Source organism: Crotalus tigris, unplaced genomic scaffold (assembly GCF_016545835.1).
Source record: "Crotalus tigris isolate CLP2741 ecotype Arizona unplaced genomic scaffold, ASM1654583v1 scf7180000024309.744930, whole genome shotgun sequence".
NCBI lineage: Eukaryota > Metazoa > Chordata > Lepidosauria > Squamata > Viperidae > Crotalus > Crotalus tigris.
In genome coordinates this window covers 683,786-709,451 of record NW_024100481.1, presented here as the reverse complement: position 1 = coordinate 709,451, position 25,666 = coordinate 683,786, and the positions used below count along the sequence as shown (strand labels likewise).

Genomic DNA, 25,666 nt, shown 5'->3' with positions numbered 1-25,666 from the left:
TCTGTCGGGCCACGGATAGCCCCGCCTCTGCGGGTGACGCCCACGCAAGACGCGGCGGGAGCGGAGCGGCCCCGCCCTTCCCCTCCCCTCCCCTCCCGCAGGCGCTGCGGCCCCCGGGGCTCGAGCCGCCTCGGCTGGGCTGCCTTCGGCTTTCGCGCGTTCCCGGGGAGGCCGCTCTGCTGCCGCCGCCTGGTCGTTCAGTCTGCAGAGGCCATTAATGTCCAACTGAGGCTGGTTCCTTCCGGGCCTGAGCGGCGACTCGGTGGAGCCTTCTCCGTTAGAGAAGGGCGGGGGGGGAGGTGCAAATATCCAGGGGGAAGGAGCCCCCCCATCTTGCAACACCGGTCGGGGTTTGGGCGAGACCGGATCGAAGAGTTCCGTTGGCCAGAGAGCCGTTGGGCCCCGCCGCCCTGGGCTTCCGGCAACCCGGAGGAGTTCGGCCTCTCCCGAAGCCCCCCCCCCGGCCGCCCCCGAGAACCCTTCAGCCCAGATGCGGGCGAGAGAAACGAGACGGCTTAGCAACAACCAGGTTTATTAACAAAAAGCTCCGCTAAGAAAACGGGCGCCCCACGGCTGCTAGAGACCCCCGCTGCAGCCCCGCCTGCGGCTGGAGATCACGGTGTTCAAGACGAGGATGCTGACGAGGATGCCCAGAGCCAGCAGCAGGGCCACGGCCAAGGCCGCGTGGATGGCGGTGGTGACCCCGAAGGCGAAGAGGAAGAGAGTCTGCTGGCAGAAGCCAGGCTGACCAACGTTCTCGTAGTCTGGGGGGTAGATGGAATAGACCCACACATTGCCTGTTGGGGGGAAAGTGAGGAAAGTGGCCAGGAAGGGCTACGGGATCCTACCCTGATGCACCACGTCCAGCCCCTCGAAAGTCTGGCCGCTGCTTAGTCTGGGCTCAGAAACGGCTGTTCCTAAGGGGCTGTTGCCGTGGGCAGGGGAGCCCCAGAAGCCACATTAAAGCTCAGTTAAGAGCCTTCAGCCCAGCAAACCACCATGATGGCCATCACAGCCAGGGGGCTCAGCTGGTTAAAGGCTGCAGAGGCCATGCAATTCTGTGCTCCACCCTGGAAGGGCAAGAACTCCCAGCTGGCCCCTTCCCATCAGGAGCCCCCCCCCACCTGCGATGAACCAGGCACAGAGGAAGAGGAAGCCTGCTCCCTGCAAACAGTTGAGTAGCGTGCTTGGTCGGTTGGTGCCGTCCCCACAGGGAATACAGCTGAGGAACAGGAGCACGAGTGTGACGGCACTCAGGACGATCAAGTAAATGGGAAGGAGAGGCTGCCGGGGACACTGGCCGAGATAGACTGCTCCTGGGGATGGAGGAGCAAAGATTAGCATCTTAGATTCTTGGACCTTCTTTCAGCATGACGTGCCCAGAATGCGGATCCCTCCCACTGGCCCCAGCCCTCAGTACATCCCTGTGTCAAGAGGAGTCCATGTGGGTTAAGATGAAGACCCTTTCCTGAAATTTGGGAGACAGCTTGGCAGCCCAAATAGAGACTCTCAAACTGGCCATGGCTCTAATCGGTATCTGCACCCCAACCCAGGGAGATGTGTAAACTGCAGGTATAGGTGGTAGGAGGGCTCGGGAGAAAAAGCCCAGCCCAGTCTCCATTGCCCCAACAGCAAGGATGGCCTGCAAAGCTGCCTTGGTGCCTGAACTCCCAGCCAGGAGCAACGGGCCTGGGAGGGAGGGGGGAGGGGGGAACAAAGGGGCCTACAGCCGAGGCAGATGCCTGAGTGGCCAAGCGGGCTCCTCAGGGCCATGCCTGGCACTGGTGTCTTGGGAAGGGCAGCCCCGCTGGCCCTTTTGAGCATCACACCTTGCAGGCCTGGTTCACCGAGTGCATCCAGGCCCAATGCTGGCAGGGCTTGGGCTGTTATGGTTTCCTCAGCAAACTAGGACTGATAGCTTCTCAGGCTGCACACAGCAGGCTATCCAGCCACCTTGGGGAGCTCTGCTCTTCCAAGAAGCCCCTGCAGGAGGGGCAGCAGATGAGCCGAAGGGGCTGTGGGGAGGCAGGGATGGGGTGAGGAGTCCACTCACCGATGGCGACTCCTGCCAGAGGCAGCGCAGCAAAGAGGACTTTCCCTAGGACTGGAGGAAGAGGGAGAGGTTAGGCCACGCTAGAGATGGGGGAGTACCAGCAAAACCAAGGTGGGGGGAGGAAGAGCAGCCTACCCATCAGGAGGGAGTGGACGGAGGAGGAAGGCTCTTCGGTGGCCCTCAGGAGAGGCCTCTCGGGCTGGGATTCCTCAGCCATGGCAGCTGCTGGTGAAGCCAAGGGGAGAACTGAAGGCGACGACTGCCCTTCCACACCCGCCCCACATCTTCTTAAGTAGCCCCTGTCTCTGGCCTCCTGACCCAGGTGTGGCCCACCCTCGGCAATTACAATGGAGGGGGGAGGGTATGCAAAGTTGGGCTCCTCCCTCCTTTAAGCTTGCGCTCTCTCTTTCTCTGTGTTTGTGAAGCAATGAATTGCTTGGGTGGGAGGGCCCGGGCCCTCTCTTCCCTCACTTGCCTCTCAGCTGATGGGAGGGCTACAGGCCAGGTTCCCAAACAACCAACCAGGATGAAACAGCTAAGGCAGAACGGAATAATGCTTGGAAAGTAGGAAACTGAGCCGGGGACCTGCTTTGGATCTATAGCTCTCAGGGGACCGGCAGGAAATTAATCAGATTGTCCTTCACCCTCCTAAGGCTCACAGGGCACTTCCATCAAATGAAAAGGGCACAGAAGCCAGCTATGGGTTGGGGTAAGCCTCCCACTGGACCCGCCCTGGGCAACTTGCTCAGTTGCTGACTGGGCTCAGCCTGAGGGTCTGGGTTGAGCTTGCCCCAGTGCCAAGCAGGAGTGGGATGGGCGAGCATCACGAAATGCGGGTGGTCTGCCAGTGGCAGCAGACCCCCACACTGCTTGGTCCTCAAGATCAGGACCAGGTCATCTGAGAACCCCACCTGCTGGCTCTGGCCTGACCCATCTCCAGCCTGCACAGCCCTCGGGAGTTGCTGGAGGCGGGGGGGGGGGGGCATTTGCAGCACCCCTGCCAGGCCATAAAATGTGTCCTCTGGGTGGGAAGGGTTATTTTGCCCCCCCCCTCTGCTATTAGGAATTAGAGTATTTATAGATGTACTTCCTTTCCCAGGCATTTAATTATCCCGTTGATGTTTTATCTCATAAACTTTACAGTTAACTTTTCCCACTGTTTGGGTTCTTTTGTTACCAGAGCCAGGCCTCCCACCGCGATTGGCCCAAGCTGATCTGACTTGAAGCCCCCTCCCAGAGCAAAAAACGTTGGGTTAACAGTGGGGCCAGGAGAGTCCTCTGCACAGGGATGCCTTCAGCCCCCTCTCCATCCCAGAGGCATCGGCTTTCTTCCTGCCCTTCCCAACTCTATCTTGCAGGTGGGTGCACTTGATGAGGCTTTGGCTGCCCCAGCTGAGCAATGTGCCTGGCCAATCCCAGAGGCAGGAGAGGCAGGCCAGGTGCCTATCTGCTCAAGGCAGGGACGTCCCCTCTGTTGCTCAGCCATTGTCGGTAAAAGAGGCAAAGGGGTAAGGGAGATTAGGGGGTGGGTGTGCTGGACCTGAGGCTCTCCCTGCCCCTCCCCTTTTCCCAAGCCAACACAAACCTCAGTGCAGGGCGCAGAGCACAGCCCAAATGGGAGCCTGGGGACACAGGGTGCCTTGCGTTGTTTACCTGAAGTGGAGCAGGCTCACTCAGCCGGGAGAGGACAGAAATGGACAGGCAGCTGTTCTGACGCCACCTCACTCTTCCTTTCCAGCCCGCAAGGAGCAGCTGACTCCTCACTTCCTGCAGCGGCTGCCCCTCCAGCCCCACCCTGCTTGGCTGTACCAAGGCCGGAGTTGCTGAGGAGACGACCCCCCCCTCACTTGCCGGATCTTTCCCCAGCCAGGACCCTTCACGAGGTCCCAGAAAGACAGACGGCTTTGTGGCACATAACTCAAGCTGAGGTTATGTGAGACACACAACACAAGTCACCCAGCTAGTGGACTACACTTAAAACTCAAACTCAGTTTAGCAATAGACCAAACATTTGCCAGCCGAGTGCAAGGCAGCTTTTCTGCATGCTTCTGGTTCCTGGGAGGGGAGGAAGGGGGTGCCCGGAAGATCAGGTGGGCAGAATACCGTGAAACGGCAGGAACGATTAGTCACCCCTCCCCCACCCAACAGCCCCTCCTTTTCAGGCGCTGCAATCCAGGGAGATTTAATGGGCACTTGATGGAAAACAGGGTTACGGTTTTCTGCTGGTTGCACAGCACGGTGAGCCAGCCACTCATTTGGCCCCAGCAACTGCAGGACAATTGCTTTCTGTGAAGTGTGCCATAACACCAGGGGTTCACTTGCACCTTCTGTCCGGCGCTGTCCTCCACGGCCTGGTGGGGTTTCATTTTGGCTCTGTGCCCATCCTTCCTGCCACGGCCTTCTGGACATGCTCAAAAGTACTGTCAACAGATTCAGCTACCGTGAAACCCAGGGGAGCCCTAAGCTCTGTTGTCAGAACTGCCACCTCCCTGCCAGCCTGCTATGAACCATGGGGGGGGGGAGCTGGATGGGAGGGGGGAGGGCCTGGGGGAAAGTGTAACTGAACTGTGAGGAGGTTTCTCCAGAGGCTTCAAGATGGTTTGGGGGGGGGGAGGCCCACATGTAGAAACATCTTGTTTAAATGTGATTGGACAATGAGAGATTAGGACCAAGGGAGGGAAGTTAACTGGCAAAAACCTGGTGTGAACTCTTAGTTCTGGCTTTACACCACTGCAACTCATTTGACTTCTGATGAACTGTACCTTTCTCAGCAAATGGATTCAAGGATCATTTTTACTTAGAAGCCGAAATTGAGGCAGGTGCAACATCTGTTCTGTTGTCCAGATACCTTCCTTCCATTGTAGACAAGCCCACTAGGCAAAGGGGTCCGGATGGAGCTCAGTAGCCCATCCTCCAGTCCTTTCTTCTTCCCCCTCTAGGCAGGCCTCCCTGAGAAACACAGCTGCCCTGGCAAGATCACTTGGGGGACGTGTGTGTGTGTGTTCGTTCACTGCCTCTGCCAGAGCAGAAGAACCCAGTGAGCGTGGGGACGAAGCAGATACTGGAGGCTGGCACAAAGCAGCACTGTGGGTTCCTTAGGGCACTCTGAGCTTGGCTATTTTCTTGCGGTTGTTTCATTACCAAAGGAGGTAACATCATCAGCGCTAGTAGGGAGTGGGGTTTGCTCTCCTTTTATACACTAGTGCAATGGTAGCAAACCTATGGCACGTGTGATGGCAACCGTCCCTCTTCAACCAACTGCCTGCTAACTCGCCACGGTCCCACATGGCTGGATGCGTCCTGGCACGGCTGGTTTCCCTCCCCCGTCCCATCCCATCCCTCCTGGCCTCGCATGCTTTTTCCCGGGCATGACCCATTGCATCACCGCCTCAGCTATCAGCCAGCCATCCAGCTCAGAGGTGGCTTCTTTGAACTGCTGGCGGCAGGCTGCGGAGCCCCAGAGTGCACTGGTCAAGGGACCGGCAGGCTATGGCTGCTAACCGACACCGTTGGTCCCCATGCGCTCACTGGCCTCTGTGTGTGGGGGCCGATGGTGTCAGGCAGCAGCTGCCCCAGTCCCTGCCTTGCCCCATGGCAATGGCAGCCCCATCCTGCCTCACCTCACCCTGCAGGATGAGCCTCCTGCCTACCGCTCCACCTGCCAGAGATCCTCTGGATCTCCCCCAACCCTGCCCACACCCACAGGGGTCCCTCCTCATGAGCAACATTGAGGTGACCACGCCTACCTTGGCCACACCCACCCAATCTGTCATGACAACCGCAACCCCCACCCATCCAGTGGACCACACCCACCTGGCACCCAGCAATAAATGTGGGTTTTGGGTTGCAGTTTGGGCACTGCACTAGTGGGAGGATGGTCTGACCCACCCAGACCACCAGGTAGGCCACTGTCCTCAAGGGCAGAAGAGGGTCTTCATGGATGAGCCAAGGCGGTTAAACCTTTTCTCCTGGTCGTTCCCTTCATGCCACTCCTATCCTTAAATCCTTTTGCGCTCTTAGCTAACCTGGATGCAACTGTCTGCAAAGGGATGCCAGACTTTCCTGGAGGCAAACCTCCAACCCAGAGTCTGGCCAAAAGCTGCAACTCTTCTCAGCTGGTCATTTTGGACTGGACTTTCATTTCAAGGAAGCTGTTCTGACTCACAAGAGATTTTTATTTCCCCTCCACTGAGCCTTATTGGTCGCTGGTCCCTACTAGGCAGCCTGAGCCTGAAAAAGCCCCAGAAAAGGTACTGTGTCCTTCACTCAGCAACTAAGGGAGGGGCTGTCCTGATAGAAGTCTCCAGGCCCAGCTGCCCCCAACCCCTCTGCTTTTGGGATCAATAAACGCTCCCGCCCGCCCCTCGGGCAGCAGGGGTCTCCGGGGGGGGGGAATGCAGCCTCTTAGCCAGGAACGATCCACCACTCACCCTGATTCAACCCTTTATTGAACGCTGCCATCAGCTCGCACCCTCCCTCAACACCTGGAACGGAGCCCCGTGGCCCGGCACAACGACGTCGGCGATGGCCAGGACGCGGGCTCGGCTCTCGGCCTGCCGGGCGGGGTCTTCGCTCAGGGCCGCCCATTCCTCCTCGTCGTCCTGGTGCTCGAAAAGGTCTCCGGCCACCACCACGCTGCCCAGGGAAGTGCCCCGCACCAACAGGCTGACGTCGCTCCCCGTGTGGCCGGGAGTGGGCAGCACCTCCAGGTGTCCCGCGTGGATCGGGTAGGGAGCTCCCCGACGCAGCCCCGTGGGCAGGTAGCGGCCCCCCGGCTGGCAGACGTCCGTGCCCACGATCAGCTCGGCCCGCGGGAACAAGTTGAGGTTGCCGGCGTGGTCCGAGTGGCCGTGGGTGCACACCACGTGGCGGACATCGCCCGGGGACACCCCCCGCTCCGCCAGGCCCGCCAGCAGCCGCTCCCGGGCCCAGGGCCCGCCCGTGTCCACCAGCGTCAGGCGCGGGCCCAGCACCAGCGACACCGTCCCGTCCGCCAGGGTGGAGCCGTCCGCCTGCGCCCGGCAGTAGCCCTCCTGCACCACCGACACCGAGTACGGGCAGCCGGGCAGGGACAGCGGGGCCGCCCTCCGCCGGGCCATGGGGGGGGCGCGGTCGCCGCCTCCGCCGGACCACCTGGCGGGCACACGCGAAGCGGAACCCGCCGCCGCCGGACTGCGCATGCCCCGCCCGAGCCCGGCGGCGGCTGACGACGTCACTCGGGCGCCGCGCTCGGTTGGCCATTGCCCGGCCTGGGCCCGATGGCGGAGGAGAAGAAGCCGAAGGTGGGCAGCGCGCAGCTGCCCACCGAGTCCATGAAGGTGATGGCCGAGTCGGTGGGCATCGGGCAGGTGCCAGAGGAGACGTGCCAGCTGCTGGCGGACGAGGTCAGCTACCGCATCAAGGAGATCGCGCAGGTAGGCGGGAGGGGGGGAGAAGGCAGGGGGAGGGAGGGAGGAGGGGAGCAGAAAGCGGGGGAATTCACCTCCCCGCGCCCCCCTTCCTCCTCCTCCCCCCGCGGCGCTCTCCCTCTCCCTCTCCGCAGGACGCGCTGAAGTTCATGCGGCTGGGCAAGCGGCAACTGCTGACCATGGGCGACGTCGACCTGGCCCTGAAGCTGAAGAACGTGGAGGTGCTTGGGCGGGGGGTGTGTGTGCTGGGCCCTGCCTCCCCCCCCTCTCCCTTCCCTCACCCACCGGGCTCTCCTCCTCCTCCAGCCGCTCTACGGGTTCCACACGCAGGAGTTCATCCCCTTCCGCTACGCCAGCGGGGGAGGCCGCGAGCTCTACTTCTACGAGGAGAAGGAGATGGACCTGAGCGACATCATCAACACGCCCCTGCCCCGCGTCCCGCTGGACGTTTGCCTCAAAGGTGAGGGGGCGCTTGGGGCATGACCCCAACCCCCACTCCAGCCGCCAAAGGCCTTTGGGGGGGGCTCTCCTTGGGGCATGACCCCAACCCCCACTCCAGCCGCCAAAGGCCTTTGGGGGGGGGCACGTGCAAATTGGGGCAGCACCGGATGCGACAAAGGCAGCTGGTTGCCGCAGAGGTTTCTCCCCCCCCCCCCAGATCTGAAAGTCCCCTGATTTCTGGTCCTGATTAGACCGTTTCCTTTGCTTCTCGCCTCCCCCTGAAACTCACCCATGGGCATACAGAGGCTTGACTCTCAGGACGGGTGACCTCATGCCAGGGGATGGAGCACCCCGTTCCTCCTCAGGAGCGAAGCTGCTCGTATGCTGCGTATTTCCTTTCCCCTGGGGGGGGGGTGTTCCATAGTGGCTTTGGAAGGAAGCAGCTGGAAAAGGGCCACAGCCATCAAGCCCATGGGCTACCCCGGTTTGGAAAGATCCCTGTTTGAGGAAATGCCCTGGCAGGCACACCCACACGGTCTGTGCCATCTCTTGCGCCTATGTGGAAGTATTTGGGGGAGGGTGCCCCAATGGGCGTAGTCGGAGCATGCAGGGCAGCAGGGCTTCTCTTGCATCTTCCTACCCTCCGCCATCTTGGAGGTTCCTCCCCCCCCTCTTTTGGCCCCAGCAAGAGGGCAGGTGGCACATACGGCATCCAGGTGTATTATGCCATTGAGCAGAGCAGCTGCCAATGCAGAAGCAGGCAAACCGGAAGGCATTGAAATTTCCTGGAGTTTGTGCTGCTTTATGTTTTTAAGTGTTAATTTTTGTCCTTCCTCTCTTCCAATTTGACTCTGTAACATTGCCAAGAAGAGACCAAGCCAGGGTTTTGCATTCCAGTTATCTCCCTCTCTTTGAAGCTTCTCCCCTTTTTCTAATAGCACACTGGCTGAGCATTGAGGGAGTTCAACCGGCAATCCCAGAAAATCCACCTCCGGGTGAGTGACCAACCCTGGGTGGAAAGGCCAAGCAGGGCAGGCAGCTTCCTGCCTCAAGCAAGAGAACTGGTTTGGAAGCCGTTGCTGCTTAGCCTTGACCCCAGTCCATCTCTTCCCTTTGCAGCCCCCAAAGAGCAGCAGAAAGCCGAGGCCACCGAGCCTTTGAAGGGAGCCAAGCCGGGCCAGGAGGAGGAAGGTGCTCTCAAGGGCAAAGGACACAGCGCCAGCCCAGCTGATAGCAAAGGTCCGTCTGAGCCCAGCTGGGGCGGGATGGGGAGTCAGGGGCAAAGGTTAAGCCCCCTTGCTTGGCGCCCTTGGAGGAGATTGGCCATCCCAGAGTGAGGCACTCTCTTTCTCCCTGGGTCTTCAGGAAAGTACCAGTGGTCACCCTTGACCATTCCAGCCAGGGCTTGCAAATTATTGGCAAAGAATGTGGCTTTGCCAGGAACCCACGCCTTTATGCTGGGGATGCTCCATGGAGGAGTGGCGGGCAGCTGCTGATCAGGAAGCGTTTCATACCGATGGGAGCAGGCAGGCATCACCCACAGGTCAGCAGCAGCCCTCTACCCCCTCTGCCCTCCCTGGAGAAACCTCCGACTATCACAGTGGCATTGGGCATCAAGTTGCACCTTTCAGTCTTGGACTCCGAGCTGTGCGCCATTTGCTTCCCATGGCTTCCCCTTGTGGGCTAAGGCTGTGCGTCCTCTCAGTGGTCCCTGGAAGTTCCCTCCGAATAGGAAGGAGGGGGGCAAAGATAATGCACCCCCAGGGCCCATCTTTGCCTTTACCTTCTCTTCATTTGCACAGGCAAAGAGAAGAAGGGGCCCCTTCTGGAAGGAGCCCCCCTGAAGTTGAAGCCACGGAGCATCCACGAGCTCTCTGTGGAGCAACAGCTGTACTACAAGGAGATCACCGAAGCCTGTGTGGGATCTTGTGAAGCAAAGCGTGCGGTGAGCATGCAGGAGCACTCCATCTAAAGACAACGCTCTCTCCCTCCCCTCCCCCTGGCTAGCCACACGCTGGAGAGAAGGGCGAGGTGGCCTGGGGGGCGTCTCCAGGCCAGGCTCGGACAGCGCCTCGGCCAAGTCCAGGTTCCTGTCCCTTGGCCTTTGCCAAGAATGGGCGGAACCTCCCTCGCCTGCCTGAAAAGTGGTGTTTGAACGTCTCCCCTGGAACTGGCCAGGCTTTTTGCCAAAGGTCTTTGGGGGGGGGGAGGAAGAGCCCAAAACCGCCCTTTTCTGTCTGATAGTCTGCATAGTACCCCAATTTGGCTCTTCCCCCCAACTTTTGTCTCCCCAGGAAGCCCTTCAAAGCATTGCCACAGACCCCGGCCTGTACCAGATGTTGCCCCGATTCAGCACATTCATTTCCGAAGGGGTAAGGGGAAAGGGGCGGGCTCCCGGTCCCTTCGCCAGATCCTGGCTCTCGCTCCAAACCAGGAGGGGTGGTTGAAGGATGAGGCAGCCTGCCATCCATCCTCCGCGGCCTTCCGTGTCCTCAGCTCTTTGAGGGAGGGGGGGATGTTCCAATGGTTCGGAGGCTGGAAGAGTTGCACTGAGCCAGCATACTTATGAGTGACTTGGGAGGAGGAAATAGTTCTGCCTGCTGTTAAGCTCTTGGGAATAAGTCACCCCTTCGGATTCTTGGGTGGATCCTGAATACCTGGGGATGACCCAGATTGTTGGGGGCAATGTAAATATATATATACATTGCTTACTGGTGTACACCGCTTAGAGAGTGCTTGCACTTAAAGCGGTATATAAGTCTCATAAGTAAATAAATAAATGATCCCAAGGTGGCCGCGTGCCTGCTTGAAGACACCCGGAAGCCAGCCCTGGAGCAAAGTCCCCGACCTCCTTGCAGGCTCTCGACAAAGGCAGAAAAAGCTCTCCTCCTCCTCCTCCACAGTGTCGCCCCAAGCCCTGGAGAGCGAGGGGCCTCTGCAGTTGGGGAGGGGGCAGCCTGGGACACCCTGTGCACCCGATGGGCCAGCGTTCTGGCTCCGAGATATAGCTTGGTTATAAAGTGCTCGGCTCAGGGGTGGGAAGCCTCCTAGTTGGGAAGCCCCCACAGCAAATATGGGTCAATTTATATTCATACTCGGGCCTGACCCTATTCAGAATTCCTCACAACCTTCTGTCCGATCCAGCACTAGGCATCCAGGCAGCTTAGACCACGTAAGAAGCAGTATGGCAGCTTGGAACTGCCCTGGAAGGAGCCTGGCCAGATTCTCCTCTGCTCCAGCGGATGAAGGGCCTTCGCTAGGGGAAAGAGGACACGGAGCAGCATCTCCCGGGAGACAGATCTCATGGTCGCCTTCCTGCCCCTCCAGGTGCGGGTCAACGTGGTGCAGAACAACCTGGCTCTTCTGATCTACCTCATGCGGATGGTCAAGGCCCTGATGGACAACCCAACCCTGTATTTGGAGAAATACGTGAGCAGCAGAGGCCTCCCTGGCACAAGGGCAGGGGGGGGGGAGGGAGGGAGGGGACTGGCGCTGAGGGGCCTCTGCGGTCCTATCCGTTGCTGCAGCTGCACGAGATCATCCCGGCAGTCATGACCTGCATCGTCAGCCGCCAGCTCTGCCTCAGGCCAGATGTGGACAACCACTGGGCCCTGAGGGACTTTGCCGCTCGCCTCATTGCCCAAATCTGCAAGAATTTCAGCACCACCACTAACAACATCCAGTCGCGCATCACCAAAACCTTCACCAAGGTCAGGGCCCGGGGAGGGTCTGGGGCATCTTGCAGCCCCGCCTTCTCCTGCTGCTCCTCACGCCTCTTTCCCTCCCTTCGCTCACCAGACCTGGGTGGACGAAAAGACACCCTGGACTACGCGGTATGGATCCATCGCTGGCCTGGCGGAGCTGGGGCCTGACGTGAGTGGATGCCTGGGTGGAGCCAGGAGGGGCCCGCTTGGCCCAGCTTGGCCAGGGGCTCAGACGGCTTCCGGTCTTTTCTCCAGGTGATCAAGACGCTCATCCTGCCACGGCTACAGGTGGAGGGGGAGCGTGTCCGCAGCATCCTGGAGGGTCCTGTGGTCAGCAATATTGACAAGATCGGGGCCGACCACGTGCAGAGTCTCCTGCTGGTAAGGGACCCCTCCCCCGAGCAGTCCATACGAAGAGGCTGAATTGCCTCATCCGCAGGGGGCCTGCTTGCCCTCGGCAGAAAAGGGTCCACCCGTGTGTGCTGGGGGGGATCTTTCCCTGGGGAGTTTTGCTACCTATCTTTTCCCTTCTCACCCTCACCCCACAGAAGCACTGTGCTCCCGTTCTGGCCAAGCTGCGTCCCCCCCCAGACAACCAGGAGGCCTATCGAGGCGAGTATGGCGCCTTGGGGCCCCTCCTCTGCACCAACGTGGTGAAGGCCCGGGCCCAGGCGGCCGTGCAGGCTCAGCAGGTGAATCGCACCACGCTGACCATCACCCAGGTAGATCAACCGGCACTCCTCTCCCGTGGCTTTCCCAAATGTGGCAGGAGGCGGGGCTAACCGTCTGCTCCTCTCCTCTCCTGCACAGCCCCGCCCGACACTGACCCTCTCCCAGGCGGCCCAGGGAGGCAGCAGCGCCACACGGGCACCCAGCATCATCAAGATGCCCGGCTCTATCACCCTCCCCGTGCAGACCCTTGTCTCAACCCGGCCAGCCACCCCAACGCAGCCCTCGCCTCCGCCCACCAAATTCATTGTCATGTCTTCTGCCTCTGGCACCTCCACTTCCCAGCAGGTACGTCGGAGGGTGGGGGTGGGGGGTGGGCAGGCAGGCAGGCAGGCTCTTTTCTGACCTCCTCTTGCTCTCACAGGTGATCACACTCAGCGGTGGCCAAGCCAGCACCTCCACTTCGCCTGTCACCAGCACAGTGGCCAGCACGCAACCCCTTGTGAAGTTGGTTTCTGCTGGGCAGGCAGCCCCCAGCCCCCCCATCTCAGGCAGCGTCCAGAAGTACATTGTGGTTTCTCTACCACCTGCCACAGACGGCAAAGGGGGGGTCTCCCAGCTCTCCCCCTCGTCCTCTGCTCCGCCCAGCCTGGGACTGGCCAGTGGAACCCTCAAGCAGGAACGCAGCAACAGCCCCCAGTTGCCAGGCGGTGCCAGCACCACTACCGGTGCCACCGCCTTCCTCACCAAAGCCACCAATGGGGGGCAGGGCTTGGTGCCCGAGTCCCCACAGCCCTCCCTCTAGAATTCACAACCTGCCATCTGTGGGTGGGCTGGAGAGAGTCTGGGGCTACAATCCCACGCCTCAGCTTTCGGTGCTAGGAGAGAGCACCACTACGGGCCAAGCTTGCCCTGCACCCAGGACTGACCCTTCGTCCTGCCCACCTATGGAGAGAAGGGGGGTGATGGGGCTTCCCCACTGCTCCTTCTGCTGCCTTTGACAAAATATGTCTGCTGTAAATACTGTCCAGTACCTAATAAACATGCCTGTTCAACAGTGTGGGGGTGGGGTCTCGTTCAGGGACTAGCAGGTGGCATAGCCTGAGTGGTGGGAGGGGGTCCCAGATGCCCAGCCCTGAAGTCCGATGTGCTGCTTAAGGCCTTTGCACTGGTGTGGGATCCAGGAGGTCAATGCAAGTTTCAGCAGGGGGCCAACTGGAAGAGTGTGGGGAGCTTCAGGCTTGCTTGGGGGGGGCTGTCTCCCCCCCATCCAATCTTTTCAGTTGGGCAGGCAGAGCCCTTGCCTGGGGGCCTAGGAGCCCAAACTCCCCACCCATCCGCCCTGGCTCTGGAGGAAGGCAAGCCCTGGAAAGGGGCGTGGTGCAAACCGCGCTGGGTGAGCAGACGGGAAGTCCAACCACGGGTCCTCGTCGCTGTTCCCCTCCCCCCCCCCCGTGGCGGCCCACAGAAAGACACGCGGCCTGCCTGGCCTTTGCCGGTAGCGCCTTTACTGGCCGCCGGGGGGCCCGGCGATAAGCGCCCTCTGCCTTGGAAGCGACCCGCTCTCCCGAAGTCCCGCCTCGTGCCACCGGCGGCCGTCAGCGACTGCTTGGGCCGGTTTGTCGGGGGCGGGAGGCCCCTTACAGAGGCCGCCCGCTGCCTGGGAAGCGCGACTGGGAAGCTGTTCGGGGACGAAGAAAACCAGCGGCCGCCTCTGCTCCGCCCGGGCGTCCGCGGTGCCTAACCACCCGCTGGGGCCGCTGCGGCTCCTCTGCCCCGCCATCGGTCGCCTGCGGTCCGTCGGGGGGGGCTCGCTCCGCTGCTCCGCGGGTGAAGCGCGCTGGGCGGCCGGACCGCCTTCTGGGGAGGGAGAGGGGCCGGGAAGCGCCGTCAATCCGCCACTCCTGCCGGTCGGCGTTTTTCTCTCCGCCGGCAAGGCTCCCGCCTCCCGCTTTTCGCCCCGCCGTCCGTCGAGCCGCACGGCTACCCCCTTACAAAGGCCCGGCTCCCGAACCTCGGCTGCTTGCGGGCTGACGACTCTCGCTCCTTCGCGCCTGGCTCCGGCCGTCCGAGCCCCGACTGCGCCTGGAGGGCAGGTAGAACTGGGGAGAGAACGAGCGGCGCGTCGGGGCCCGGCAGCACGCGCGCTCCCCGCTTCTTTCCGCTCAGGCGGAGAGGCCCTCCCCGTTCGAAGGGGGCGCCTCTCTCCGGCAGGCCAAGGCGAGCGGGAGGGGTCCCTCACTGCCCGCCCGCGCCCCCTCCTCACCAGAAAGACAGCGTTGCTGACCACGCAGAGCAGGACCGCGCCGCCCAAGAGCCGAGCCACCACGTCGCCGACCTCTCGGCAGAGGCTTTGCTGCCAGGACATGGCTGCCGGTGCCCGCTCTCTGGCGGGCTGGAGCGCCACGGGGGACGGGGAGGCATTGTGAGGCCGCGTGAGCTCACAGGGCGAGGGGAGGCGAGAAAGCCGGCCGGCCCGCCTCGCCCCGCTGCAACGGAAGGAGCTGCCGCACCTCCCGGGCACAAGGGATCCGGGCTGATCATTGATCGAATCACTGAATCAAATGAAGATTCAAATCATTGGTTTAAGACCCCAGCCGGGGCCACTTTCTTCGTGCCACACTCACACCCCCACCCCCCTCGGGTCACGCCTTCCAGGTCAGCGGTATCAGCCCTGAAATGAGGCTGCCTTTGGACAGGGACCCTGTCCGGGGACCCCGGATTCCCGGACAGCAGTGCCTCCCTCGTTTACCGCCTAGGGCCCCAGGAAGGGGACCCCCAGAAGATTCCCAGGGTGAATCCCAGACGAGGAAGGGAGACCCACTTGGAACCCTTGGCGGGCTCAAAGTCACCGCTCCCAGCCCTCCCCGCTTTCCCGATTCCTCCTGGGTTTGGCGAGCCTGCAGACGGAGCCTCTTGAAATCAATACCCCAGACGTCCCCCTCCATTCCAGAAAGGCCCTACTGCCACAGGTGGCACTCAGAGCCCTCTCTGTTGGCACACACGCCATCGCCCCAGTCCTAGGCCTTCAGCTGGGTTTTATAAAACCTTTCGCTTTAGGCCCCACCACCATGTGCAAAAAAAAAAGAGGTTCAATCAGTCAATTTCAACTTCTCGCTGGGAAAAAAAAAGATCTCGCAAAGTTGGAATTCATTGATTGAACTTTTTAGTCCCACCCAGTCAGCCGTTACCATTGCAGCCACGCCCACCCAATGGGCCACAGCCACCCGGCACCCGATGATACATTTGGGTTGCAGTTTGGACACTTGGGTCTCTAAAAGGTTCGCCATCACTGCCCTACCGGCTGCGCGCTCCCGCCCCGCGCTTCGTAGCATTGGACAGAGCGGTTGGCGGCGTAGCCATCGGAGAATCACTCCGGGTGCATCAGTCCAGGACCCCCGGGGAAGGGGAGCAAACAGGCGTAACCTCGGTGGGAACGGGACGGGAGACAAAAACGTCTGGCCAGGAAAGAAAAACTACTGGGGGTTAATAGGGGTTGGGGCTCCCTGGGACCCAGCTGGGGGGAGCTCATCTCCACCCTCTTTCACCTTCTGTTGAGGTCCTGCATCCTCTGTTGCCACCAGATGATCTGGGTTGGATGAGCACCGAGATTTAACAAAAGATGCCTCTGCCTTGACAGGAGCCAGTGCCAAGATGGCACCACAAAAAGCAGAGGCCCCCTCCTGGCACTCTGCCCTTCTCTTCCCCACCCCCACCCCGCTTCCTCCAGCCCCAGGCATCTACCTGCAAAGAAGCAGAAGTTGTGTTCTTGTTTTCCCAGGACCTGCACCCTGGCTTCAGGGCCATTTTCTGATACTGCTGAGCCATCTGCATTTTAATAACACGGTGCACAGGTGTTGGTGCTGGCCAGAGACCCCTGGTCCTACTCTTTGGCTTCCACTCTTTCGCACCAGCTCTGTCCACTTGGCCCTGTGAGTGTGGGAACAGGCAAGGATGTCCCTGAAGACAGCACAGTCCACGCGTGACTCCCGTTCTGCCAAAAAATGCATTCTCCCCCCCCCCACAGTAAGCAGGCAGGCGATGCAGACTAGAAGGTGAGGTTGGGGTGCCCTGCCCCTCTTTTCCAGAGGTGCCTCCCCTGATGGATGGTTCAGGCTATTTGCAGAATGTTGGGCAGAAGAGAAAGCCCAGGGGGGGGGTCTGCTCTGAGGAAGCACATTCAGAAGGACACATGGCAGCCACCAAATAATTGTCCTCTGGTCTCACACACACATGCCACAAAAAAGAATGCAAATATTTAGTATTTTAAAAAAAAATATTTTTGAAACTTGAAAACGAAGCTTTCAGAGTATGATCTTAAAAGCTGTCCTAGTTTAAAATTAGATTTCACTTTATAATTTTTCTAAAATGCAGCCTTGTACAATTGTATTTTGTACTATTCTGCAGTATTCTACTACTATAGATATAGAAAGTGCAATAGATAGGTAAGATAGATAGATTCCGTTCGTTCTTAATAAAGCTAATCCCACATTTTTGCAAGCAATTTCTGCTGATTTCGCTGAAAGACGTCTCCTTCTGCCTCCCGCCCTGGTGCTGGTGCTGCTGCAGCTGCTTCAAGTCTGCTCAGGAAGGAGCAAAGGAGAAGCTCCGGGGAGCAGCAGCAGCAGGGAAGAGGCAGCCGCCAGGGAGGCCCCTCCCTCCGGCATCTGTGGCCTCTTTCGGCCACCCTCACGGGTCCCACTCCCTGGCTGGGGAAAGTGCTGTGGGATCCCTTGGGGAGAGGGTTCCAGGAGTGCCCGTTAACCCTTGCTGGCACAGCAGAGGCCATCTTCATGCCGTCTCTCACAGCACTCTGGCAGGAGAGAGTCAAGGCCATCTTGCTGGCCTTCGAGACCATCCTGGTGACCATACAGAAAGAGCCCGCCGTTGCCCTGAATGCAGAGGTTGCCTGAAGTGCCTGTCGGGCCCCCTCTTCCTACCCCAAGGCTCATGCTCCACAGCAGCTACTCCCAAGGCCTTTGATCCTGGAGAGAACATTCTGCCCATGATTTCCACCCTTTCTCAAAGAGGGGGCCACGGACAGGGGATCCCCCTGACAAGGGGCAGATCCTCCCCAGCCAGGAGCAGCTGTCACGATGGGAGGCGGCAGAGGAGGGGTGTTCTCCCCGAGCGACGGGGAGCAGCTTAGAAAGAGCGAAGGCACTTCCGTCCCTCTGCCAAGTGTGGGGCCTGCCCGGCTGTCACTTCCTCTTGTGCAGTTCCCCCTCTGGATGTGCTCAGCTTCAGGCTCCAAGAGGCACACGGTTGTCCCTTGGCCCAGCTGGCCTGCTTCCCACAGACTATCAGCTGCTGCAAGGGGGGGCAGCATCCAGCCCCTTCCTCCCCTGGCAAAATCTCCAGGCCAGAGCAGCTGCCCCTGGGCAGGGCAGCAGGCAGTGTCGCCCAGTGCGGCACGCATGGGCTGCTCCAGTTCCTGCAAGGGAGTGCCACTCCAAGTCCATCCCGTTCACTGGAGGAGCTGCAGCTTCTGGTCCAAATTAATTCCCACTTCTCAGTCTTTGGAGCTGCTCCCTATGTGCGGGTGGGGGCTTCTAAGAGGGTCTCCCTTCCACTCCCCACAAGCAAATTCTCTCAAAGGTCAGCAGAGAGATCCAGGGAGGTCAGGGAAGCAGGCCTTCTGCAGGCATTTAGTACAGAGAGAGGAGAGAGAGCCGATTCCTGGCTGCAAGCCAAGAAGGACCCTGGCCTCGCTCTGGAGCTGACGGGCCTTGGACAGGGCCACAAGCCTCTGCAGGGGAACCCCTGGTTTTCTCTGCTGTTGCCTCCAGAACCAAGCCGGGGCTGGGCTGGGGGAAGACTTCCTTGGAAGCCCCGTGGATCAAATCTGCTGGTGGCCAAGCCAAGCCTGGCCAGCCCTCGGCATGATTGCGATCCCCTCTGGAGTGCTGCAAGGAAAGGGGTGAGAGGCACACGTTCGAGATGGGGGTTCATGGACTGGGGACTATATCTGCTTCCCTTGTGGTGGTGGGGGGGGGGCTGAAGCTCGGCTTGTGTCTTTGAAGAGGGCCACCACCCACCTGTGCCGTCCTGGGGGACCCTCCCGTAAGGTAGAGCAGTGAGATCCAGGCCTCCCTGGCAAAGAGAGTCGGAGAAGGCCCAGCAGGAAACCTCCAGGCTGCCGGCCAAGACCCCAAAACCGGAGGCGTGGAAGGAAGACGCCACCGCCCGCCAGGCCTGGGGCGGGAGAAGGCAGAAATAGCAGCGACCGCCCTCAGACCCCTCTCTCCTCCATGCGGGCGAGGGGAGGGGCTGGGCGAAGGCCGGCGGCTCGCTTGGAGCCCTTCCCGGTGGGTTTGGGGCCAGTCCAGGCCACTCCCCCTCCCTGCGCCGACTCCTTTGACCGGCTCCGATTCGCTTAGACCAGCCAGTCCGGGGCGGCCGTCGGGGAAGCGCCCCCTCCCCACCAGCAGCGCTGCCGCGCCTCGCTTACGGGCGGCCGGGGCGGGGCCTCGCTTAGGAGGAGGAGGTGGAGCTCGTCCCTCCGTGATAAGCTGCAGCTGCGCTCGGCGGCCAACCTGTAGGAGCCCCGACCCCGTCGCGCTGGCCATGTGGCTGCGGTTCGCCCCGCTGCGCCTGCCGCTCCGGCGGCGCCTCCAAACGGCCGCCGTCCTCCAGTGGGTCTTCTCCTTCCTGGCGCTGGGTGAGGACGGGACGGTGCCGGCGGCGGCAAACTTGCCCGTGTCCCGGCCGCGGGGGAGGTCGCAGGAGAGGCAGCGCTGGCCGGCGGTCGTGGCCAGTGCGTGACGGCGGGCCGACGACCGCGAAGGGAGCCCGAGGCGGGGGCGGGCGGGCAGTTGCAGCACCCGGCTCGGCTCTTGCGGGCGGCGGCTCGCCTTGCTTCGCGCGGGGCTGCCTTCCCGAACCCCGGCTGCTCCAGCCCCGCAGGGCGCCGCCACTTCTTCTCAGCTGGGGCTGTCCGCGGGCGGGAGCAGCAGGAGCGGCGGGCTCCTGAGCACGTTCGGAGTGCCGCAGCTGCAGCTGCTCGGGGGCTGGCGAGGCGGAGGAGAGGGTCACCCGCTGCCTCTCTCGTAGCCCAGTGCTGCCTGGGGCTTTACCTAGTGCTGCTGCTCGGGGACGGCTGGCTGCTGGCGCTCGGCTACGCGGCCTGGCTCTACCTGGACTGGGAGACGCCGTCTCGCGGGGGGCGCCGCTCCGCCTGGGTCCGCGGCTGGGCCGTCTGGCGATACTTCCGGGACTATTTCCCCATCACGGTGAGCAGAGGAACCGGGAGGCTCCTGGTGCTAGCAAGGGGGGGCGGTCGGGCCTGGCGGGACACCCACTTTCTCCCTTCGGGGGACGCCGGCTCCACCAACACGGCCTTGGCAACAAACCGCTGCGGGGAGTGAGAACGCGGGGCTCGAAGCGGTGCTGGCACTTCTTGGGGAGAATCACCCAAATGCGGTGGGGGTCGCCCTCCTTTAAGCGCACGACCTAAACCTCGGCTCCTCCCCCACTGTCAAGCCGATGTTGGTCCGTAGCCCCCCTTCCGCAAATGCCATCCTTTCCGCGCCCCCTCGGCCAGAAAGCGTCGGTCCTTTTTAGACTAAGCTTATACTAAAAAGCATAAACCTTATATTGAAAGGCAATTTGCGGGCGGGAGGGGCTAGACTTCCGTCCCTGGACAGCTTAGCTGGGCCTGGAGAGGGAGGGGTGAGGCAGAAAGGGAGCCGGGTTGGCCCAGATGGGGTCCCTGGAGGGGAGGATGTATCACCCCCCCTCCACCTCTTGCCAGGTAGCTGCCTGAGAGCGGATGAGAAGCCTCCAATGAGGGAGCCGAGCCGGGAAGGGCGTTTAAAACGTCTTGGCTTAATAGGCAAATTGGGACCATGGAAATCTGATATGAAATGATCCACTAATTTTATAATTTGGGAATCATTTGCAGTAGAATAAAACACCAAATCCCATGAAGCAGTTTGGATTGCAGCTTAAATAATCGGGTCACCCTTGAAAGCCATACTTCTCTGACCTTTTGCATTTTCTGGGGCTGTTAGCTTTCACTTGTGTCTCCAGTTAAACTTGATAATTTGTTTTGTAAATGATGTAGTAAATATTGTTTTGCTTATAAATATTCTAAAATAAATAATGCAATTTTTTTAATTGGTAACCTTAAGATGTAACTAACAGCCAGTGAGAATTCAGGCAGCTGTGCTGCTGGATTGATAAATCAACTTATTTACTAATTTCCTTGATCCTCTGCTTCTGCATCAGTTCTCGCAGATCTAGACCATCCTGTCTGTAACCCCATCCCGAATGTGCCAGCTCCAAATGTTTTATTGGCATGAAATTTCCTCCTGTTTGTTTGGGCAGATCAGGATGTGTTTCTTTAACTGCAAGCTATATTCTGAACATTTTGTTGGTGGTGGTGTCTAAGTGGACCCCGCTAAAGCTTTTGTGAACTTCAGTTGCCTTCCAAGCGCTCCAACAGAGGGAACCCCAAGACAGAGTCTTGAAAATAACTTTTGGCTGAAGCTGGGCTCCCCAAAAGTATTTGGGGTCCACCCCTCATCTCTTTGAGGCCTATTGAGCTTAAAGTTGTGCTTCTGGATCTTTTATTTTCTGCACCCTTAAAACCAGAGCTTGGTTTAGGCTTCATCAGTCGGCTATGCTCCCCAGTCACCCACCTCTGCCCCCTTGCCAGGCTGAATGGCGGCTGCTGCAGGACCTCCTTTGAAGGGGAAGCTGGGCAGAGCGGAGAAGCAGCCCTGGGTGTTGGGCCCGGCCAAAGCAGCCTCCCTGCTAGGGGGAATCTCTTTCCTTTCCACCTTTTTGGCTTGGAAAAATGCAAGCAGCCTCTGCAACTCCACCGGGGGGGGGGGGGAAGAGTCACCCTGGGGTGGAGAGATGCAGGGTCAGTCACCTGTGGGGCCACTACCTCAATTCCTGATCTAGTAATACCTCAGCACTCATCTTGGACTGACTTTTTCTGCTCTGCTTTTTTTCTCCACTGGCAGCTGGTGAAGACGGCAAAGCTGGACCCCTCCCACAATTATCTCTTCGGCTTCCACCCCCACGGGATCCGGGTGGCCGGCGCCTTTGGGAACTTCTGCACTGAAGCCACGGGGTTCTCCCAACTCTTCCCGGGGCTCACCCCCCACCTCTTGATGCTGCCCTTCTGGTTCAAGGTCCCCTTCTTCCGTGACTACATCATGAGCGGGGGTGAGCTCTTTAGGGGGCACCTGGGCACAAAGGGACTGCGAGGCAGCGAGGATGGCCGGGGCCATTCGCTCTGAGCCCCTCTGCTCTTTTTGTTCCAGGACTGGTCTCTTCAGAAAAGGCCAGCGTTTCCTACCTCCTTGGTCATGAAGGGGGCGGGCAGGTGGCTGTCATCGCCGTGGGGGGCCCACCTGAGTCGCTGGACGCTCGCCCGGGGGCTCTGACCCTTCAGCTACGCAGCCGCAAAGGCTTCATCAAGATGGCCCTACGACACGGGTGAGGGGCGGGGGGCCTCTGGGAACACTGCAAGGTGGGGGGGGAGGGAGACCTCCCTCTGACCAAGGCTCGGCCCTCCTCCTTGCAGAGCAGCGTTGGTGCCAGTCTTCTCCTTCGGGGAGAACGAGCTCTTCAATCAAGTGTCCAACCCGCGAGGCTCCGTCATCCGCAGGCTGCAGGAAGGGCTGCAGAAGGCCATGGGGCTGGCCCTGCCCCTCTTCCACGCTCGGGGCGTTTTCCAATACAGCTTTGGCCTGCTGCCCTTCCGGAGACCCATCTACACAATCGGTGAGAGTGTCTGTTGCAGCTCTTGGCTCCCAGAAGGTGCTGGGCTGGTCAGCTGCCAGGGAACCGTTTGGATCCCGTCAATCGTGGCTGCCCATGGCAGAAAGGAGCCCCTCTGGGGCGGGTTTGCCCCCGCCTTGGGTGACCGTCTGTCCCCTAGCACTTTGCCCCAGACAGGCCAGCACTTCTCCCAGTTGGAGGCCAGCCAAACTGACCTCCCTTGGGTGATGCAAGGGCCAGCTGCTGGACTGTGTTGCAACTCCCTCTGAGCCAGCCCCTCAGTGGGGCAGCAGCCTTGGACTTTGGTTGGGGGGGAGGGCTGGAGATTGGCTCTCTCTCCCTGTTGCAATGCTGTGGGACAAGGCAGCTCAGGCGCTTGACCACATGAAGGGGCAGTGCTGATGCGGCTGGCTGTTTCCCGCAGACGCTCTGCTCCGTGCCCTCATGCTAGTTCTGTGGGGTGTAAGGCCCATCCTGGGTCCCTCAAGACTAAACCCTGGTCTTGCCCCACTGGGCTGAAGCTCTTAGCGGTGATGGGAGGGGGAGCCCTGCTCAGTAGGTCTTGCCTGTGCATGGGGGGCTGGTGCTCCTGCGGCCCAAGCCTTCAGAGGGAGGGGGAGGGAGCACTGGGGCTGCTGAGCCCCTAGGCTGCAAGAACTGGCACTGCTGGGTCTCTGCCGCCCCTCAGCCTCATTTCTTGTTAAGGTGGGGGTGGAGGTTCTCCCTGGCACCTCAAAGGGAGCTGTTGGTTTATTTTATTTATTCAATTTCTCATGTCTTGCCTGCCCCCCCCCCCTTCAGTCAGAGCTCCGATTATGGTGCCCAAGACGCCCCACCCGTCCGGAGAAGCCATTGATGAGCTGCACGAGACGTACCTGGAGAAGCTGACTCAGCTCTTTGAGGAGCACAAGGCCAAGTACGGGCTGCCCCAAGACAAGCACCTGACGATCACCTAGCCGGCCACACAGGGCCGGCCTGGGACACGGAGGGCCAACACGTGGGCAAAAGGACTGCGTGGCTGCAGGAGGAGCTGGCTTTCACCAAAGATGCTCTGGAGGTGTTGGGTTAAAGCTTCCCTCGTTGCCAGGCAGCATCAGGGTGGTGCCCGAGGACGGCTGGGAGCGGAGCTCTTAACCCTACAGAATTGGCATCGAAGGGCGCTGATGCCAAAGCACAGATGGCAGGCACAAGGCCCGCCTTAAAACCAGCTTTGTTCTCAGGACTACTGTGGGAGGAGGGTAAACTCCTGGGCTGCTGCTGCACAAACGGTCCTGTGTGCCATCTACTCGACGATGGCACTTCTTTTGGAAGAAATAAAGTGGAGCACTCAATGCTGTGAAGAGTAGAGGAAGCCTGGGGTGGGGGGCAGGAGCCACAGTGGGGAGCCAGGGCCGTGTGGGGAGCCAGAGGGAAGAGGACAGGTCTGCCCAGCACGGGGTGGCTGGGACAGATGAGGGCATCTGAGCCGGACCTGACCTAGCGGGCGTTGAAGGGCAGGGATGCAGGCCTGCAGGTGACGGGAGAGGCCAGGGCTGGTTTTTGACCTAGCCCTGGTGCTTGTAGCCATCCTGGTAGGAAGAGGCTGTCCTGCTGAAACCCCTCAGAGGGGAGAGAAAAGAGGGGGGCTCCTACGGGCCTGTTTGGGATCGGCTGCTCCGGAGCTGCCACATCAGCCGGTGCAGGAGAACTTGCTGGGCTGCTGGCAGTCTTGGCATCTGGCAGGAGGAGGAGAAGAGCCCACCGGGTGGGGCAGCACCCAAGAGGCAGCCAGCGGGTGTGGCCTGGACCCTGGCAAATGAGTCCCAGAGCTCTCCTGCTTACCTTTTCCAGCCAGGCTGCCTCTTGTGAACTGCGCACCTCGGTTTCCCAAAAAAGACCATGAAAAATGGGGAGGGGGCTATGGAAAGGGGAGCAGCCAGGGCCTGTAAAAGGGGCTCCAGCAGGCAGAGCCGGCCCCAGACCAGCTTCCAGAATTAGCCATGCTCTCCATCTTCAGCAGGTCAGTGATCTTGGGGGAGCAGAAGGGGGGCTTGCCATCTCGCAGGCAGTCTCCATGCCTTCGTGAGGAATGCCATGTCCTGCAATCCTGGCTTGGTGGCAGCAGCCCAGACACAGAAAAGCATCTGCACCAAGGCCCCCTCACACCGCTGTACCTCCCCCCCCCCGTTGTTTCCAGAGTCCCCTGACATAGGAGGAGACCAGCCTCAAAGCCCCTTCCTCAGAGCAAGCACAGGAAAGAGCTTGGTTCCCTTTCTTGTCCAAAGGGGTCACAGGTTGGGTGACCTGTGTGGGAGGACTTGCTGCAGGGGGGGGGGCACAGAGACTCTTAGCCTGCAAAGAACTGCGGGGAATAACTGGAAGGGGGGGCAACGTAGAGTTGCAAGGGGCATTTGAGGGCCATGGCAGGTATGGGGGCAGGGAAGCACCTGTGAAGTCGAAAACTTGGGGTGAAGGCAGAATCTGCAGTGGGAGCCCAGGGAGGGGTGGTGATGACAGGCTTGGCAGCTACACACAGACATCCTCTGCTCCCCACCCTCGGGCGGAGGAAGGACCCTGAGTGTTCTGGGAGGCAAGGACAGAGCGGGGGGGGGGGGGAGTGTCTGCTTGGCCAGCAAGGAAGGGAGGGGCTTGTTGGGGTGCCAGCAGGCCCTTAAGGGGCAGCCCAGTTGTCCCAGAGCCCAGGAGTTTGGCCTTGTGGAGCTTCAAGTGAGTGCCTGAGCTATGCTGCTGGGAGAGGGGGGGGGGTTGGGTTAGTCCCTGCGCCAGCATGGAGCTCGCTTGGGGTGCCAGAGACTAAATGGGGCGGGGGGGGGGAATGTGGAGCACCACCCCCTATGGGGGGGTGGATGGGGCTTGGAGCCCTGGTTCTGCTTGGCCTTGGGGCTGGGGCTCCCCAGGTGCTCTGTCGAGGCCCACCCGGGAATGCCTTGGCAGCCACGGAGGAAGCTACTGGGCTGGGTGGGCAGAACTGTAGGCCAACATGCTCGGAAAGGTGGCAAATGTGGGGTGGGGGGCCGCCACACTCTTGGAGGGGTGCAGCAGAGCGGGGGAGAAAGAAGGCCTTGATCCAAAGTGGCAACCTCTGCCTCCCCCCCCCCCGCCCCCGGACAGCTGCAACTGACTTGCGAGGTGCTGCTGGTGTCCTGACCTGCACCGTCCGGCAGCAGCCAGGGATGGGTGTCCAGAAGAGGCATCTTGAGGCACCTTTGGCTACCGCATTCACGGGGCTCCCAGCTCTGCGTCCGGCTGCCCGGAGCCATCTCCACAAGCAGGCTGAGTAGAGGGCGGGGAGGGGGCCGCTCGGCGCCTGCTGCTGCTCCCCCCTCTGGCCAGATTTCGCAATTACGTTCGCCCTGGAGGAAGTCTGTTCTCCCCCAGCCAGACGTCCCGGGGCAGAGCATTATGGTGCCTCATCCCGGGTGCAGCACAGCCTCTGTGGCGGAAGAGCGGCTCACGGTGCTCTTTGGGGCACTGGTGCCAAACGGAGCCCCACGTGTCCCTGGAGAGCAGGACAGCAGCAGCAGCCCCGGGCTGGCTGTGGCGATTCCGATTATGGCCATCCAATTTTTTGTTTTAACTCCCGGCTACTCCCTAGGGTAAGGGTAGGCAACCTCGGCTTTTTTATGACTCGTGGACTTCAACTCCCAGAATTCCTG

The 25,666-nt window shown here is 60.5% G+C and overlaps 4 protein-coding genes and 1 long non-coding RNA gene across 13 annotated transcripts; 3 read left to right on the top strand and 2 right to left on the bottom strand.

The window, feature by feature from the left end:
* Window positions 1-76: 76 nt before the first annotated feature.
* Window positions 77-25,606, bottom strand: TMEM272 (transmembrane protein 272). Of its 9 annotated transcripts, none has more exons than XM_039324767.1 (5): window positions 6,484-6,515; window positions 2,189-2,278; window positions 2,054-2,104; window positions 1,125-1,316; window positions 77-797 (listed from the first exon to the last, which is right to left on the bottom strand). In XM_039324767.1, the coding sequence occupies exons 1-5, from the start codon at window positions 6,512-6,514 to the stop codon at window positions 577-579; spliced, it is 585 nt and encodes a 194-aa protein (XP_039180701.1). In that variant the 5' UTR covers window position 6,515; the 3' UTR covers window positions 77-576. The 9 variants fall into 9 exon arrangements, with proteins under 9 accessions (XP_039180701.1, XP_039180702.1, XP_039180704.1 ...); XM_039324768.1 differs by lacking the exon at window positions 6,484-6,515 and adding an exon at window positions 3,707-3,849; XM_039324770.1 differs by lacking the exon at window positions 6,484-6,515 and adding an exon at window positions 3,639-3,795.
* Window positions 1,069-3,931, top strand: LOC120299699. Its single transcript, XR_005554474.1, has 3 exons — window positions 1,069-1,173; window positions 3,234-3,411; window positions 3,792-3,931. It is a non-coding gene; the product is annotated as an uncharacterized LOC120299699 (long non-coding RNA).
* MBLAC1 (metallo-beta-lactamase domain containing 1) lies at window positions 6,484-7,263 on the bottom strand. The gene has a single exon (XM_039324774.1). The coding sequence runs from the start codon at window positions 7,231-7,233 to the stop codon at window positions 6,514-6,516; it is 720 nt and encodes a 239-aa protein (XP_039180708.1). The 5' UTR covers window positions 7,234-7,263; the 3' UTR covers window positions 6,484-6,513.
* TAF6 (TATA-box binding protein associated factor 6) lies at window positions 7,275-13,335 on the top strand. The gene is made up of 14 exons (XM_039324755.1): window positions 7,275-7,467; window positions 7,596-7,682; window positions 7,768-7,921; window positions 8,841-8,897; window positions 9,022-9,141; window positions 9,705-9,847; window positions 10,197-10,274; window positions 11,230-11,331; window positions 11,430-11,612; window positions 11,701-11,775; window positions 11,862-11,987; window positions 12,155-12,328; window positions 12,417-12,623; window positions 12,700-13,335. The coding sequence occupies exons 1-14, from the start codon at window positions 7,312-7,314 to the stop codon at window positions 13,078-13,080; spliced, it is 2,043 nt and encodes a 680-aa protein (XP_039180689.1). The 5' UTR covers window positions 7,275-7,311; the 3' UTR covers window positions 13,081-13,335.
* On the top strand, window positions 18,757-23,341 carry LOC120299695 (2-acylglycerol O-acyltransferase 2-B-like). Its single transcript, XM_039324763.1, has 6 exons — window positions 18,757-18,936; window positions 19,329-19,507; window positions 21,248-21,452; window positions 21,551-21,725; window positions 21,814-22,013; window positions 22,812-23,341. The coding sequence occupies exons 1-6, from the start codon at window positions 18,843-18,845 to the stop codon at window positions 22,964-22,966; spliced, it is 1,008 nt and encodes a 335-aa protein (XP_039180697.1). The 5' UTR covers window positions 18,757-18,842; the 3' UTR covers window positions 22,967-23,341.
* Window positions 25,607-25,666: the final 60 nt, after the last annotated feature.

Bases quoted from the DNA above. Each gene is read 5' to 3' on its own strand.
- LOC120299695 (XM_039324763.1), top strand. From the start codon at position 18,843: ATGTGGCTGCGGTTCGCCCCGCTGCGCCTGCCGCTCCGGCGGCGCCTC. The intron at 21,453-21,550 runs GTGAGCTCTTTA...TTTTTGTTCCAG, and splicing joins TGACTACATCATGAGCGGGG to GACTGGTCTCTTCAGAAAAG. The intron at 21,726-21,813 runs GTGAGGGGCGGG...TCCTCCTTGCAG, and splicing joins AAGATGGCCCTACGACACGG to AGCAGCGTTGGTGCCAGTCT.
- TMEM272 (XM_039324765.1), bottom strand. From the start codon at position 14,819: ATGATCAGCCCGGATCCCTTGTGCCCGGGAGGTGCGGCAGCTCCTTCC. The intron at 14,378-14,541 runs GTGAGGAGGGGG...TTCTCTCCCCAG, and splicing joins TCAGCAACGCTGTCTTTCTG to TTCTACCTGCCCTCCAGGCG.
- MBLAC1 (XM_039324774.1), bottom strand. From the start codon at position 7,233: ATGCGCAGTCCGGCGGCGGCGGGTTCCGCTTCGCGTGTGCCCGCCAGG.
- TAF6 (XM_039324755.1), top strand. From the start codon at position 7,312: ATGGCGGAGGAGAAGAAGCCGAAGGTGGGCAGCGCGCAGCTGCCCACC. The intron at 8,898-9,021 runs GTGAGTGACCAA...TTCCCTTTGCAG, and splicing joins CCCAGAAAATCCACCTCCGG to CCCCCAAAGAGCAGCAGAAA. The intron at 9,142-9,704 runs GTCCGTCTGAGC...TCATTTGCACAG, and splicing joins CAGCCCAGCTGATAGCAAAG to GCAAAGAGAAGAAGGGGCCC.